This window comes from Pteropus alecto, unplaced genomic scaffold, assembly GCF_000325575.1.
Source record: "Pteropus alecto unplaced genomic scaffold, ASM32557v1 scaffold103, whole genome shotgun sequence".
Lineage (NCBI taxonomy): Eukaryota > Metazoa > Chordata > Mammalia > Chiroptera > Pteropodidae > Pteropus > Pteropus alecto.
In genome coordinates this window covers 6,876,689-6,894,653 of record NW_006436288.1, presented here as the reverse complement: position 1 = coordinate 6,894,653, position 17,965 = coordinate 6,876,689, and the positions used below count along the sequence as shown (strand labels likewise).

Sequence of the window (17,965 nt, the reverse complement as noted above, 5' to 3'; positions counted from 1 at the left end):
AAATTTGACCTTTATTGTGTATATTGTTAGTGCCCTTATTTTTAATTAATCAACTTAAATTATTGACTAATAAAAGATATAGTATAGCTTGTCATTTTAAAACAAGTCAAAACTGCTTAAAATCACATAGAAGAATATATCTTACTAGAAAAGATACTGAGACCTAAATAGGCATTATACCAAAAGAACAGAAGTTTCAGATATTTTCAAAAGAACAGGGTTCAGATATGAATTTATTTGTTGCAAATCTCATAATTCTCCTCAGCAGTTCCTCTTTTCACATTTCAATTTTCTTACTTGTTCTGTCACTGCAATAAACATCACAGTTACCTCTGAGTTTTTCCTCTCCCAGTGTTGAATCTGTATAATATTCCTTTTGTGTATATTTGTATATTGCCCACTGACATTACTTATTTGCTCCAGACCTCATTCTTCCTCTAATACAATAGTTTCCAGTGTCCCTTTCTGCCTGCCAGTCACAGAATTTTGGAGCCTGAGAGAAGGGCTCTACTTAGCAATGTCATCATAGCCTCTACCTCCTGCTCAATATTCCTAAAGCAAGCACTTATTTTGACTCTAATCAAAATCTTTCTATGGCTTACTAATACCTACTGAAGACTGCCCAGACTCCTTTATTGAGCATTTAAGATTGCATTGTTTTCCAAGGTTCCAATATGCCTTTTAATCTTATCTTTTCCATTCATTGATTCAAAAGGATTTTTTTAGCACCTCTATAATTTGAGCTGTCCTAGAGGCTTAGGATACAAAGATAAACAAGTCACAGCCCTGCCCTTCTGCAGCCCTCAACTTCATGGATTGTATGTGTGTGGAGGCGAAGGGACAAGTACATGAATAACCCATTATATGCTTACAGTGGTGGTGACAGAAGCCGCTCAGAGAGGACTGGACTCAAGCATCCAATCCTGCTGCTGTCTTGCTGACTTTGCATCATCAATGCTGATTAATTTAGTTTATTACTACAACATGGCCCACTCTTGTCAATACTCCACAACTTCGTTCATGATGTTTTCTTTCTGTGGAATGTCTTTTCTCTGCTTTTCTACATACCCCCAATATATCTGGTCCTTCAAAGGCTAGATCAGATGCCAAAGTAATTCATGAAGCTTTTCTTAGTCTCCTAGTCTCAGTAACTCTTATTTAAATTCCCATGGCACGTTAGTTGTATGTCTGTCCTTTCTCATTCTAGTCACATCTATGCTGATAGTAGAGTGTATAGTCAAAGTCTTGTCTCTACTACAATTGTCTGCCTTAGGAATAGAAACTATGATATACATAAACTTAAAACAATAAAAACCCTTCACAAAATAGGTGTTCAATGAATGTTACCCTGCCAAAATATTAGGGAATATGTTGTACCAAGCTCAACTGTAAAATAGAACAAGGAGGGGATTAACCATTCAAGCTGGCCCCCACATACTTGTAGTAAAACTAACACACAATTGGTGGCAAAAATTAACAGCAGTAGAAAGAATCCCTATCAGACTAGGATCCCTAGGCTTGAAGGGGTTAAGCAGATCTTTGGATACCAAAAGGAGGGAAATTATTCTTCATTTGCTTTCATTAAAGACTAATTTTAGGTTTTTTTGATAATTAAATGAACACATTGTTTATGCTTCATATACTTTCTGCCCTGAGTCTTGGAAAATACATGAAATTTCCAAGAATTAAAGTTTCCATTAAGACAAGTGCCAAACCAGGAGGCTTGACCTGTGGGAGAAAGCCATTTGTCTTTGCTGGCTCCTTTTCAAAAAACTATAGAAAGATATTTACTGCATACCCCTTCTCGTATGCAATTCTCTGTTTTATTCAGATCATCTAGACAATGGAGAAGCTGCAAGATTTCAGAAAGCAACCAAGAACTGAAGAACGACCATTTGAGTTCCAAAGTGTTGACAGCTGTCCCTGTTTGGGGTAAAATTTCTCATTGGAAGAGACTTCGAGTTTTTTTTTTTTCTTTCTTCTACTTGTTGCGTGCGTGCGTGCGTGCGTGCGTGTGTGTGTGCGTGTGCGTGTGCGTGTGCGTGTGTGTGTGTGTGTGTGTGTGTGTAATTCCCTGAGAACTATCTTTGGCTGGTGAAGAAACAGTTTGCTATGATGAGTTTCAGAACATCTTCCACCTGTATCATCCTTACTAGACTCAATTTAATGTAAATAAATGGGTGTGCACAGAGCTTGAAAGCCTTAAAAGACTATTTTTCTCATCTCTATGTGGTTTTATTCAATCTTAAGTAGTCCAGTTATTTACCCAGGTTACAAAAAAAAAGTTCTCTTTACGTCAGTGAATTTAGACTCATAAAGTTCTCTCCCTGGAGCAGGGAGCCTTTTAAAGATGAGCGTGTCATGCTGACAGCAGGGGGTCACAGCTACTGGAAAAAGAACTAGTTCTACAGGTCCCGCCCTCCCCCGTCGCCCCTCCCTCTGGCCTGCTCCCTACCTCCCCGGGACGCGCCCCCTCCCACCTCTACTCCCGCCCCCACCTCGGCAACTTTGGCGGCCTCTGAGGTCTGGCGCGCGTCAAAGCCTGAACTGGGAGGCTTATTTGTGGAGCATCATCCCCAAGCTTCTCTCCCCCCACCCAGCCCCTCCTCGGCCCACTCCAGAGGCCTAGGGAGTACAGATGAGCAGGGGGAGGGGAAGATCTACACCCATCCCCCTTCCTCCAGCCCTCTCCGCGTTCAGATTCAGTTGCACCTTTTATTATTTTAACTCTTCTCCCTAGGACACGCGGCCTTGGGATCTGTCCCTCTGGCATTCGTGATCCCGGCTCCCTCCCGCTGGGATGGGAGAGCGAGGGACCTGCCTGCGGTCCGCCGGCGTGTGCCCGGAGGTGCAGCAGCCGCACCCGCTGCCCGGAGTCTGTAAGTTTCAACGCTCCTCCGCTGGAGCCGAGGGAGGGCTGTCCGCGTTCCCCGCAAATGATTTAAAATGCAAAACACAGTAGAGGTTTCAGTGTTGGATGAACTTGTCCGGGAACACTCTTTTAACTCTATCCGCAGCCCGCAGACTATTTTCCGGGTTTTCCCTGCAGCTTGTATGTTTGATCCCTTCGTTGAAAAGAAGTTTTCAATTTATAATATTATGGGAAATATTTTTTAAATGCAACTAATACTTGTTTGAAATTTAAAATACTTATCCGTGATTTTCACGTTACATAGCACATCGCTTATTATTTTGTCTAATTATACTGAACGTTATTTATACTGCGCAAGAGGCCACAGCCTTTTCTTTGCCTACTTCTAAAAATAACGAAGGAAGAATTTCCCGCTCTTTACTTTTTATATTGCTGTATCATGTAAATACTTTAGTATGTAGATTGCAATACCCAGATGGCCTTAATTTTCGCCATAGACCCCGCGTGCTTGTTTCCTTGCCCTAATCTACAGACGCGGTTAATCTCAGAGAATTTTCATTGAGCCTGCTCTTTACAGGAAGCCTCCTGGTTTTGCTTAACTGAGGCTGTATCCATATGTGTTCAAAACGATAAGGACAATTGAAACAGTTCTAATTCAGACCAAAAAATTTCTCCAGGATCCCAGAACTCAAGTATAAACTAAATTCGTGTTTAGATTAATAAAATCCTGCCTTTAGTTTTGCATGTCACTTCGACCCCCCGAATGCAAGGGCTGAAGAAATGAAGAAATGTGTTTGTGGAGGCGAGTATGTGAGTTTTTAATCATCGTTTCCCTCGTGCAGGAGGACGGGTCTCCAGAAAAAGAAAGGCAAGTCAGAGACAGGTGGATAGACTGGCTATGGTGACAGGACGATGTTGGCTAGAAAGAGCATCATCCCCGAGGAGTATGTGCTGGCGCGCATCGCCGCGGAGAACCTGCGCAAGCCGCGCATCCGCGACCGCCTCCCTAAAGCTCGCTTTATCGCCAAGAGCGGGGCCTGCAACCTAGCGCACAAGAACATCCGTGAGCAAGGCAGGTTCCTTCAAGACATCTTCACTACCTTGGTGGACCTGAAATGGCGCCACACGCTGGTCATCTTTACCATGTCGTTCCTCTGCAGCTGGCTGCTCTTCGCCATCATGTGGTGGCTGGTGGCCTTTGCTCATGGAGATATCTATGCTTACATGGAGAAAAGTGGAATGGAGAAAAGTGGTTTGGAGTCCACTGTGTGTGTGACTAATGTCAGGTAAGAATGCAATGGGATGAAGCAAGAGTTGAAAACGATGTAGAAAAAAATATTAAACTGCTCTCCCATCTCTGTTATTTTGTTGAAAGTAAAATAAAGGGTTTGCTTTAGTACCTTCAGAAACAACAACAACAAAAAAAGCAGGAAAACTAATCTAACGCATTTTAAAAATCGTTTTAAATGCAGCTTTATGGATGAGGCATCTACGAAAATGTGAAGCTTCACTTTTGGGCTAGCCTTGAAAATATTATAACGGTTATTTAAAAAAGAAAAAAAGATTGTGGCTCAAAGGATTTCACAGAGTGCCTTAATTTAAAAAAACGGGGGGGGGGCAAAATACCCCCCAAAACACATATTTAGTTTTCAGTATGAAAAGCTGCTGTCCATAGTTCCAGTGTCCACAAGTAACTATCTCTGATCAGCAAAAAATATTGTGCAAATACTAGTAATAGTTTTCCATGATTTCTCTTAACCATGACATTTTCAGAAATAGTGAGAAAAAATGGGAAAACACTGGTATAGAGGTGTCCTAGATTAAAAATCTACTAAAAATGAAATAAATATAAACCTCTCTTGATCAAGATTATCATAAACGACTGATTGCATTGGGTTTCAATGTTAAAAGTTATGCTAAGATGCAGAAGTAAAAAAAGTTAATTTTAATGGAAATTAGTCCAGATTTTTAATGGAAGACATTATTCAGAAGCGACTTAATGTGGTTTTCTTCAAAAACATTAATAGGCTAGGAACAAGACAGTTTTTAAACTGCCTAACTCTTGCTTCTGTCTCTTATACCATAAGTATTTCAAAGATAAGTAAAGTGAATTTGATCTCAGTGATTCTTCTCTTATATTCTCACATGACCGAAGAACATTTGATTGGGACGATTTGTCTCTAAATCAGTTTTGTTGGATGATAAAAAGATTTTATTTATATCAATTGCACAAATGTGCACTTTGAAGCAAAACAATAGTAATAATACTAGAGAAAAGTTTCTGAAACTTTTCCATAACATTTTCTGAATATTCTAAATTTACATAATGCATCAAGCAAAGCAACTTGAACAAGCACCATTTTGCCAGGAAACTGTAAAGAATGAGACCTTTACTGACCCTGATATCTTATGAAACTAACATACCAATACAAGAAGCAGAAACCCAGAGTGTAAACTTGTCTATTCTTCCATTTCCTAAATATTTGCAATGCCAATATACCAAAAAGGGATATCACATGCCACAGATTTCAGGTTGGATTTTGAGGAAAAGAAAACTATAATAAATTGAACTATTGCCTTTTACCATCAAATAGATAATTTTTTATCATAAACTTGTCCTAAACTTTTGTCTCAAAGAAAATAAAGGTGAAAAATATAGATCATCAGTACATCAGATATAAAGGAAACAACTAAAATAACAGATATTTGTAGGTTAAATATTATTTATATTTCTCTTTAAGAAATTTATTGACACTGTTATTGGTGAATCGTTTCCATATTAAGATAAATTTTTAATAAACATGCAGCAGACGCTCATAAAAGAGATAAACAAAAGTGATAAACCTGGAAAATAAATGACAACTTTTATTTATGACAAATATATTGACTTTTTCTGTGAAAAATTAAGTCATTAAGCAATTAAAGATGTATAATCAAAAATGATATCCATTCAATGTTTTTTTTTTAAACATTAATTTCAGTATGACAAATGGTGTTGCAAATATGAGATAAAGTTGACTTTTATCAGCATAATAATTTTAGCACTTTATTTTTTCCAGGATATTTTAAAATATTTTTTAAATTTTTCAATTACAGTTGACATACAATATTGTATTAGCTTCAGGTGTACAACATAGCTATTAGATATTTATATAACTTAAAAAGTGATCACCCGGATAAATCTAGTACCCATCTGACACTATACGTAGTTATTATAGTATTATTGACTCTATTCCCTATGGTATACTTTATATCCCCATGACTGTTTTGTAACTACCATTTTGTAACTGTTTTATACTTCTTAATCCCTTCCTCTTTTTCACCCATTTCCCTAACTTCCCTGCCATCTGTTGACCATCAATATGTTTTCTGTAACTATGAGTTTGTTTTTGTTTTGTTTATTTATTTTTTTCTTTAGATTCCACATGTAAGTTAAATTATTTGGCATGTGTCTTTCTCTGTCTGACTTACTCCACTCAGAACAATACCCTCTAGGCCCATCCATGTTGTTGCAGATGGCAAGAGTTCATTCTTTTTTTATGGCTGAGTAATATTCCATTGTATATATGTATCACTTTTTTTATCCATTCATCTATTGATGCACACTTAGGTTGCTTCCATATCTTGGTTATTGTAAATAATACTGCAATGAACATATGAATGCATATCTTTTTGAATTAGTGTTTTGGGTTTCTTCAGATAAATACCCAGAAATGGAATTACTGGGTCCTTCTTTGTCTCTTGTTATAGCCTTTGTTTTAAAGTCTGTTTTGTCTAATATAAATATTGCTACATCAGCTTTTTTAAAATTTCCATTTTCATGAAATATCTTTTTCCATACCTTTACTTAAAATCTATTTGTGTCTTTCAATGTGAAGTGAATCTCTTGTAGGCAGCATATGTGCTTTGTTTTCTTGTCCGTTCAACCACCTTATATCCTTTGATTGGAGCATTTAATCCATTTATATTTAAGGTAATTATTGATAGATATGGAGTTATTGCCATTTTATCATTCATATTTTTGATCTTTTTTCTTTCTTTTTAAAGAAGTTCCTTTACATTTCCTGTAATACTGGTTTGATGGTGATGAACTCCCTTAGTTTTTTCTTGTCTTGGAAGCTCTTTATCTCTCCTTCGATTCTAAATGAAAGTCTTTCTGGGTAGAGTAATCTTGGTTGTAGGACCTTGCTTATCATCACTTTGAATACTTCATGCCAATCCCTTTTGGCCTGCAAAGTTTCTGTTGAGAAATCAGCTGATAAGCTTTTGAGAGCTCCCTTGTAAGTATCTAACTGCTTTTCTCTTGCTGCTTTTAAGATTCTCTGTCTTAAACTTTGGTATTATAATTATGATGTGTCTTGGTGTGGGTCTCTTTGGGTTCAACTTGTTTGGGACTCTGCTTCCTGGGCTTGTATATCTATTTCTCTCACCAGGTTAGGAAAATTTTCCATCATTATTTCTTAAAATACGTGTTCAATTCCTTGCTCTTTCTCTTCTTCTGGTACCCTACAATGCAAATGTTGGTATGCTTGATATTGTCCCAGAGGTCCCTTAAACTATCCTCATTTTTTTTTTTTTGATTCTTTTTTTCTTGTTGCTATTCTGATTGGATGTTTTCTGCTACCTTATCTTCCAAATCACTGACTCAGTCCTCTGCTTCATCCAATTTGTTGTTGATTGCCTCTAACATATTCATTTTAGTTACAGAATTTTTCATTTCCGACTGGTTCTTTTTTTATGTTTTCTATCTCTATTTTTATGTTTCCTAACTCTTTGTTAAAGTTCTCCCTGAGATCATTACACAACCTTATAACCAGTGTTTTAAACTCTGTATCTAGTAGATGGCGTGTCTTCATTTTGTTTAGTTCTTTTTCTGGAGTTTGGTTCTGTTGTTTTTTTTTTTAATTTGGGACACGTTTTTTTTGTCTCCTCATTTTATCTGCCTCCCTGTGTTTCTTTCTATGTATTAGGTAGAGCTGCTATGTCTCCCAGTCTTGGTAGAGTGGCTTTATATAATAAGTGTCCTGTGGGGCCCAATGGCACGATCTCCTTGATCACCTGAGCTGGTTGCTTCAGGTGAATCCCTTGTGTGGGTTGCGTGTGCTCTCCTCTTGTAGTTGAGCCTTGATTACTGTTAGCACATCAGTGGGTGGGATTGACCCTCAGGCTGACTGGCTGTTAGGACTGGCTGTGACTACAGTGGAGGAGCTGTCATGCAAGGGCTGACCCCATGAAGCAGGATTTGCTTTAGTGGGGCTTTGGTGCCTGCTGAGTCTGTCCTTTGGGCGTGTTTGTGGAGGTAGTTGGGTGGTGCTGTGGTGTGGTCTGAAGCTGGCCACCAGGTGTGTTGGTGCTAGGGCCTCTTTGGAGGGGCTTCGGTGCAGGCCATGGTTAGCAACTGCCTGTGCCTGGCTCTGGGCCATCTGATGTGAGCTACAAAGTGATCTGCTGATGGTTGCCACTTGTACTGGGGTTGGAGGTGCCTGGGAGAGGCTAAGCTGTGAACCAAGGCTGGCTGACACTAGTGCCGGGCTTGGGACTGCTTAGCAAGAGGTACAGGGCATGCTGAGGCCACATGCTGGTTGGGGCTTATGAACCTTGGAGAGATTTTAGGAAAGTCCACAGCGTTAGTCAAGACAAGCCATTTGTATGAAAAAGCCAGTGGAAGCAGGTTTGGTGGGCCTACAAGTTGGGTGGGGCAGGGTCTCAGGGAATCACCAGGGAAGGATAAATGGTGTTAGCCAGTTTGATGGAGACAGACTTGGCACCCACCTACACATGTAGGTTGGGTGGAGAGAAGGCTCAACAAAGGAACAATGATGTCTGCCAATACTTCTATCTGGGAAAAAGCTGCCCCTCCAGCCCGTGCCCTAAAACCAAAGACAATTCAGTTTCTACTCATATGTCCCTGGCGCTTTTGGAGTTGCTGCCCCAGCACTAGAGCTCAAAGCGAGTGAGTCTGTCAACGGGTGAGTCTATGTATAGGGCTCTTTAAGAGGAATGCCTGTGACTCCAGCAGCCCTCTGTCTCACTTGGACAGAATCCCCTCTGATTTTCACAGTCAGACTTATGGGGACTTGTCTTTCTGGCACTGGAGCCCTGGCTGGGGAGCCTGGTGTAGGAATGGGACCTTTTGCTTCTCAGGGTAGGAGGAATTTTCACAGTTGAGATATCCCTCCCATTTCTTAACTGTCATACTATGAGTGTGGGGCCTGCCCTTTCTGTGTTTCTGCGCCTCCTACCAGTCTGGACTTAGCTTCTTCTATACATCCTTAATTGTAGGTCTTCTGCACAGCTGTTCTTCAGGCGGTTCTCAATGATGGTTGCTCTGTAGTTTTGATGTGGTTGTAGAAGGAGGCAAGCACATCGTTTACCTAGTCTGCCATCTTCTAGTATATTCTTTTAAAGGAGGTTGTGTGTTTCAGTTCCTCTTTGACCTTTAGGGCTCTGTGCTCCCGTGTTGCTAAGGCACCCAGTGACCACTTTGCCTACTCCTGGCTCCTGTTCTCTGCCACATTCCTTTGCTCCAGAATGATTTCTCACTTGTGATTCTCACCCCCATTAGAATTCCCACTGCTATCCTATCTCAGCTGGTTAAGGGAAACTAAATTTTAATTTTAGCATTTTAAATTGGACTTTTTGTCTAAAAAAATTATTTGACATCTTTAAATAATTTTTAAATGATTTAAATGTTAAAGGTTAAAATCTTACTGGTTTTATTACGTTATAATACTATTTATACTTTAATCTCAACATGCAGTTTAATCATAACAAATCATATATAATAAATAAATTTTTCACCAGAACTATAGAAATAGAAAATACTCTCTTCTCTCCCAAAAGGGGTTTAAAAGATGACTAATAACATTTCTAATTCTTTGCATTTCGTTTTCTTTCATAAGTTCAGCATCCCACCATATCAATATTGGAAACAACTTATTGTGATGCATACTCACCAGTATGTCCAAATAACTTTTTACCATCTTCATTTTAGGATGACTCACTTTCCCTTTCATATGAATAACTCTCTTTCTCTTTAGTAAAATAAATGAGCAGCTAAACACTTTCATCTCTTGAGGTTGTTCCGTACAATGGTTGTCCATAAAATGCTGGGTCTTGCACCACATAATGTTTATAATTAAATTCTTTCATAAACAATATACACTTTGCTCACTCTTGTGTGTGGTAGTAATAAATAATTCTTTGACTAATGGCCTATGCATGGCTGATGTTCTACAAAATTAAAGAAGTTTGAAATTGGGGTGGGAGGCAAGTACAGGACTAATGTCATTTCTACTAAGAAGCCACAGCAGTATCGATATGTGGTTAAGTGAATAAATTAATGATAAGAATAACCAAATGTAGTGCTTCTCAACCAGGGGGATAAATCAGAGTCACCTGAGAGCTTTTCAAAAGCCTCACCCAGGTCCACCCTAAACCTACCAAATAAACATTTATTCACTGGGATATGGAAGAAATGTGAAATTTGGAAACATTTCCCAAGAAAATCCTGACACTATTGACCCTTCCCTTTGCCCCTTTCAGAACATAGGCCAGAATTGAGAGGATTCAATTTCTTATTATGTGATCTCAACCCAGTCATTTACTCATCTCTGCCTCAAATTCCTCCTTAATAGCTTCAGCATTCTCCAGATCACTTACAAAACAAAATGAGACAATCAGTAAGAAAATATTTTTCTTTCCAAATGGCAAAACATTCTCTTTTTTTTGTTAAAAAATACTAATATTTTTGAATGATGTGTTTTGTACCACTTTTTAGGATTGTGATTTCTCTATATAAGGTACACAATAAGTGTTAGCTAATGCATATGAATTAAAGGTTGTGAATAATAATAAGTTCACTCATTAGTCAGTACCTTCCATATGACTCAAGTCACTTAAAGACAGATATGCTATAAATAATAAACATCTACCTGGCAAAAAGTTTCACAAAGTAAACTATGCCTTCGTGAAGTAAATTATTTTACAAAATAAAAGTGCCTATAAACATAAATATGTATATTTATTATTTTAAAGCTTTCACACAAGTAGGCCCATCATTTCATGACCTAGAAAACATTAATAGTATTGTGTCCCAGAAGTTTGGAGGTAGATGCATGCAGAAGAGAGAGAGAGAATTAGGCATTTGACAAGTTAAGTTGGCTTATCTTTCCAAAGGCATGTAGTAGCTTTTGGAGGAAAAAAAATGACAAATTCAGTTTAGACATTTCATTTTAGAAAAATAATGTTTATGAAGTTGAAAAAAAAATTTAGCTTGGTCGTTAGTCAAAATTTCATTAGTCAAAATTTGATCTGATGGCATTGTTCTCTGATGTTATTCTTACAGGTCTTTCACCTCTGCTTTTCTCTTCTCCATTGAGGTTCAAGTGACCATTGGATTTGGAGGGAGAATGATGACAGAGGAATGCCCTCTGGCCATCACAGTTTTGATTCTCCAGAACATCGTGGGTCTGATCATCAATGCAGTCATGCTGGGCTGTATTTTCATGAAAACAGCTCAGGCTCACAGAAGGGCAGAAACTTTGATTTTTAGCCGCCATGCTGTGATTGCTGTTCGAAATGGCAAACTGTGCTTTATGTTCCGAGTGGGCGACCTGAGGAAAAGCATGATTATTAGTGCCTCGGTGCGCATCCAGGTGGTCAAGAAAACAACTACACCTGAAGGGGAGGTGGTACCTATTCACCAGCTGGACATTCCTGTTGATAACCCAATTGACAGTAACAACATTTTTCTGGTGGCCCCTTTGATCATCTGCCATGTGATTGACAAGCGCAGCCCTTTGTATGATATCTCAGCAACTGACCTTGCTAACCAAGACCTAGAGGTCATAGTGATTCTGGAAGGAGTGGTTGAAACTACTGGCATTACCACACAGGCAAGAACCTCCTACATTGCTGAGGAGATCCAATGGGGCCATCGCTTTGTGTCTATTGTAACTGAAGAGGAAGGAGTATATTCTGTGGATTACTCCAAGTTTGGAAACACTGTTAAAGTAGCTGCTCCAAGGTGCAGTGCCCGAGAGCTGGATGAGAAGCCTTCCATCCTTATTCAGACCCTCCAGAAGAGTGAACTGTCCCATCAAAATTCCCTGAGGAAGCGCAATTCCATGAGAAGAAATAATTCCATGAGGAGGAGCAACTCTATCCGAAGGAACAACTCATCCCTTATTGTGCCGAAGGTACAATTTATGACTCCAGAAGGAAATCAAAATACATCAGAATCATGACAGTCTTTTATCAAGTGTTGAGATGCTTCAGGCAGGGCACTATAGGACTGTATTAGAGCTGGAACATAGTAATTTGTCCTTTTACATCTTAATGCACTAAATGATATTCATATTCAAACAATAGCACTTTCTGTATCAATAAAACAGTAACACACAAGGTAGAGGAGTCTTGGCTCACAATCGTTTCATACATGTAATATTTGCAGTGGTATGCTTTAGTTATGTTTAGGAAATACTATGCTCTCAATTCAAAACACAAGAATTACATTAATAGTAATAGACCTTGAATACAAAAGTTGGCCAAGGAATGATTCTGTTTGAAATGCTTAGTGGGTGAAACTACAGATTTCTCTGTTTTTATTGTTCACTGGAAATACAAATAGTATGGGGGAGGGGGACAAAATTGTGTTGTTAACATCTTTCTATACCAACTAGTATGGTGCCTTCTCCATGATACTGAACCTGGTTAAAAGCTCAAGGCAAAAACTACTTAACTCTATCAGCTTCAAAATAGATTCTGTTCATTCACTTGGTCCTCTGGTCCTCTAGGCAGCCTGCTGGCAAAACTAGACAAGGAGCTTTGGAGAAAAGCTAAGAACGTTCCTGTTTCATTTTAGAACTGGGTTCCCAACAATGATAGACATGTCCTTCAGTTTCTCATTTCTTCTTAAAAGCTCCCACAGGGAAAATACTATATTGAATATTTTATTAAAATATTTACTTTGTATTCACTGTGGTTTTGTGATTCCTCTTTCACACAATTATCCCTAAGTAAATCTCAAGAAAAAAAATATTTTAAGAAGCATGTGAAAGAGATATCATACAGTGATAACACCTCTGAGATCTCTCTCTCTCTCTCTCTCTCTCTCTCTCTCTCTCTTTCTCTAGTCACTCTCTGAGATTTGTTGTTCCAAGTAAACTATATATATATTTTTCATTTTTATTTCTTTTCGTTCCAAATTTTAAAATGTTCTCTTGGCTTTTCTATCTGAGCCTGATATGTCATGGAAATCTTGCAACCTTTTTTCTTTGAATTTCCCACCTCTCATCTTAAAATATTTCTTTCACAGTAATCTCCGAATTAAGGCTTAGTATATATAGATTTAGCATTATCTCAATTGCTAATGTGCAATTTTCTGCCAAAGCTGAATTTAATCATCCTTAGCTCCTATATCTTCAAGGGAGGAATAAGGGCACAGAGAGAAGTACTAAGCTAATAAACTATGGGTTTATTCTTAATTTTCACATGGCTAAACATCAGAAAGCTGAGCTCTTGTGCAGCTTTTTATACAGATTTGATTTTGTTTTTCTCTATATTTACAAACATGGAAATAGGAGGGTAATCATGCATATATTTAAATCTTATCTTAAAAGAATCATGATCCTAACAAGGTGAATGGAAAGTGTGTATCAGGTTACTGAGTTCATAATTTCCGAAGAATTCTAACCACTCCTTGGAACTCCAGACTCATATATCAAACTGGTACTTGAAGATCCATTTGAATACCTGATGCATATTTCAAACTTATTGTGTCTAAATCCAAATGCTTCATTTCCAGTAACAAAACCTGCTCCTTTTCATCAGTCTTTCTTGCAATCACTCAGGGCAAAACCTGCGAGTTATACATGACACCTTTCTTACATACATCACATTCATTAGCAAAATCTATTAAGTCTGCCTTCAAAATATATCCAGAATATGACCTATTCTCTCTGCCTCTACCACTTCCTCCATAGTCTTGGCTGGGTGCTTATCACCCAGTATATATGGATGTAGCTGTATCAATTGTTAGAATATTGAAACATTTTTGTACAGGTTGCTAAAGAAAAGTCTATCTTAATAAGACTCAGCCAGTGACTATTGAGGTGGATATCAGAACCCCTACAATTCTGGCACGGATGTGGGTCCCTCACTGCCACACCAAGGCAGCTGCCACACCAGTAATAAGAGCATGTAATGACTGACTTATGCTTAGTGGCAGCCCAATGTTTGTGGAGGTGACACAGGCTGTGGAGCAGGTAATGTTGAGACACAGTGGGGCTGAGATGCAGGATTTCTGAGTCCAGGGGCAAATCTAGCTATGGAACATGGGCAGTTCTGCCAGCCACCTTCCAGCTGCAACCAAATGTGGAGTGCCAAGGATCTGATGACCATCCTAATGGGGAAGTCAAGGAGAAGTTTAATGGGGCCCCTTGTGTCATGACATGGCTCAGACAGGGACATCATTTAGCTAGTGACAGCCACATCAAACAAAAGATCACATCAACAGTTTCCAAAAGTCTACAAATGTTTTAGAGTATTACTATGATTTGAGTAAAATGAGTATTAATTTTGACTAAAATTTGAATACTTAAATGTGCCTGTATAACTTTGATATGTATTGAATATAAATTTATTTTATATTAAATATTTAGATTTTCTGCTTCCACCCTAGTCTTTACACATCTCCACAATATTTTTTTTTAAATATTACATCACTGCTCTGCTTAACACCCTCCTCTGGCTTTCCATTTTTCTAAAAATGAGAACCAAAATCCTTCTCAATGCCATAAGCCACTCCATCTCATTGCTATCAATCTTTCCCTCAGTCATTTCCACTCTATACCATACTGGCCTTGCTGTTCTTTGAAAGAGAGCCGTACATACTTTTATGTCATGTGTTTGCTTCTGCCTAGAGCATTTTCCCCAGGAAGCCTCATAGGTCTCTCCTGTCATTATTTAGGTCTCTGCTCTAGTGCCATCTCATGAGACAGTATAGAATAGTGGTGAAGAAAATAGACTCTTAAGCCAGATTTACTTGGTTTAGATTTCAATTTCAACACTTAACATATGTGAGATTTTGACAAAATTAATTTCTTTGTGCCTCATTTTCCCCATACATAAAATCATGATTATAGTACCTATCTCACAAGTTATTGTAAAGATTAAGTGAGTTAGTGTTTATAAACAGCTTTAAAACATTTAATTCATTTGCCCAGGACAAAAGCTTGAAATTAGATTCTTAGTAAATAACTAATTCATTGCATTACATTTGTTCTCTAGGACAGAGACAAAAGATCTTTTTAACATGAATCTGATCTAAAAATCTGCAGCAGAGCCCTTACATCTGCCCACTCCCAAGTGCTTTTCCTGATTCTTTGACATCTGCCATTTGCTTATTGTCAAATAGTGTAATGTATAAAATACTACAATATGTAAATGAAACATTTTATATAGAGAAGGTATTTTTGTTCTCACATGTCTATTATTTACTCATCCAGTAATATATATTGAACATCTACCATATCTGACATTTACCATCTTTTATTTTTTCTCTTTAGCTTATCCCCAATACCACAGAATCATTCTACAATTCCTCAACATTTGCCACGTGGCTCAAGACTTTCTCTGAGTAAAAATCCTGTTGCCTCTGCCCATAGACATTTCTAAATACCCTGGCCAAGTGTTCTGACACATGTGTTGCAGAACCACAGTGACAAAGAAGGAACCTTAGTTTCTAAAGAAAGTCTAACTTCCAGAGAAGTTGTTAGCCACTTAGTAATCTCTAGAGCAATATATTTTTTCTTTCATTGTTTGGAAGCATTTTCGTTGTTTAAAGATCTGGCATTTGTGGAGCAAGATAATAAATTAATTATAGATAAAGAAGAAAGGATGAAAAGATATCTACATCTCGGGGTTCCCATCCCCAATTTTTGTCATTTTTAGCAAATCAAAGGTAGAGACAGAACTGAAATTAGTGTCTCCAAGGACCAGTGCATTAATATAACCATAACAAATCCTACAGGCTATTTAAGAGGAAACCCAAGGGCCATGCTCTTCCCATGATCTTTATGCACAATTCTCATCAATGGTGATGGGAATTTCCTCACAGATCTAGGAAGGAAGTAACTCTAATTACAACCCCTTGATAATTTACTGCACAGATTCGAGTTTAAGTTCATGAAAATCTTAATCAGCCTTTAAGGTCAAATAAAAATATCACATCGGAGGACGATTTCATTTTAGATTATTTACATTTTCATTAGTATTCTTTTTCAATTAATGTAGTTCTCATGAAAATTTTCTTAACTGTACTGTATGACACCCCTTCATCAACTCTAATATCCTCTAGTGTAGATTAAATAAAACTATTACTTCGAAATGTTTATTTTAATCACTTGAGAAAACAAAAAATGTTAAGGCTGAATTTTCACATACTATTGGATTACTTTAGTTTGTACTGAATAAATATGGAAAAAGTGGAGGATGAAATACTTACATGTAAAATTAAGGTTAAAATAAACTTTCCACTGAAACTGTACATATTAACAGATTTTTCAGAAGGCTTCAATTATTTGCCATTGACATTTTTAAAAAGTCCACACTCTTTAAGCTAGCTAAGGCTCTTTGTGGTTTGATTTCAACGCGCCTTTCCAGCCTGTGTAAATAACAACAAAATTATCTGTCCATGACTTGCTTTTGCAAATCACCATTAGAGTCAATTGTATATGGAGTGGGGTGGGGAGGAATGTGACTTTTTTTTTTTTATCTCTTTAACCTTTTATTAGAGAAAATTTCAAATGTATACAGAAGAGTATAATAAATTCCATGTATTCATCACCCATCTCTATAATAACCAATTTGTTACCAATCTTTTTTCTCTTTATCTCCATATACTTCCCTATCTCCTTCTCTAATTATTTTGAAGAAATCCTAAGCATCATATACTTTTATCTGTAAATATTTTACTGCATATTTAAAGCATTTTTGGAATCTTTAAAGAAAATTATCACACCCAAAACAAAACCAAAGCAACCTCTTAATGTCACCAGTAGGCTCCAAAAATTATTATTGCCACTGCCAAGGTAATGCTTATCCTTAGTGGTAATTAGAAATACTGATAGAAAAGTTTATATATATTTGATAAAAACTACAAGGTAGCAACAAGGAGATTAGAATACAAACAGGATGTAGAATGTCCGGAATACCAAGAGACTATAGAGGGTGAAGACTAGTCACTAAATCTAGTTAAAATCAAGAATGCAAAAAAATAAATACATATAACAGAGAGTGGAAAATGGCAGAAATAAAATGAATTATATAAACATAAGAGAGAGGACTCTGAAAATGGGCAGTAATAGGATTCTAACAAATTGTACTTAAATACAGCTTTGGTATTTTGTTAATTTTTGGTAGGGTAGTCAAATCCTATTTACTCACTTCTACTTTTAAAATTGAGGTCAAGTTTACATTATGGTTCCTTTGGACATATTAGATGCCCATATGCATGGAACCATTTATTTTACTCTAAAAACAAAAATGAAAAATATCTTTATCATCGATTTTTCCTTAAAATGATGTGATTTACATTATCTGCCTTTTACAACTGTTAATTGGTGTCATTGAACATTATAAATATATTCCTATATCAACAATTAGCTCCAGAAACAAAGACATCCCTAAAGCCCTAAAACCAACGGAACTGTGAAATCATCTATGAAAATTTTGATTATTTCTTATCATATTTCTTGCCTTTTAATTCAATATATCAACCTGTATATACTTACAATTGTTTTGGCACAGTAATTAGATATAAAGATGAACATAACAAGACTCATTGCTAAAGAAAATTGTAGCCTAATGAAGAAATTATGAAAGGTTTAAAATGACAAGGAAGAAACTGGCAAGGGCCAAAGAAGTGTGTAAACAGAAGACTATGTAAAGTTTTAAGGGCGGAAATAACATTCAGATATCAAGACCAAAGAACGAGAGCACTTTGAAATGGGTCTTGAATCATGTGCACTATTTCAACAAGCAGAGATGGCAAGATAGTCATTTAGCATATATTAATTAAGCAAAGAATGA

General features: G+C 37.3%; 1 protein-coding gene across 1 annotated transcript; it reads left to right on the top strand.

Moving 5' to 3' along the window:
• Positions 1-2,677: 2,677 nt before the first annotated feature.
• On the top strand, positions 2,678-12,275 carry KCNJ8 (potassium voltage-gated channel subfamily J member 8). The gene is made up of 3 exons (XM_006912676.1): positions 2,678-2,879; positions 3,715-4,158; positions 11,220-12,275. The coding sequence occupies exons 2-3, from the start codon at positions 3,785-3,787 to the stop codon at positions 12,118-12,120; spliced, it is 1,275 nt and encodes a 424-aa protein (XP_006912738.1). The 5' UTR covers positions 2,678-2,879; positions 3,715-3,784; the 3' UTR covers positions 12,121-12,275.
• Positions 12,276-17,965: the final 5,690 nt, after the last annotated feature.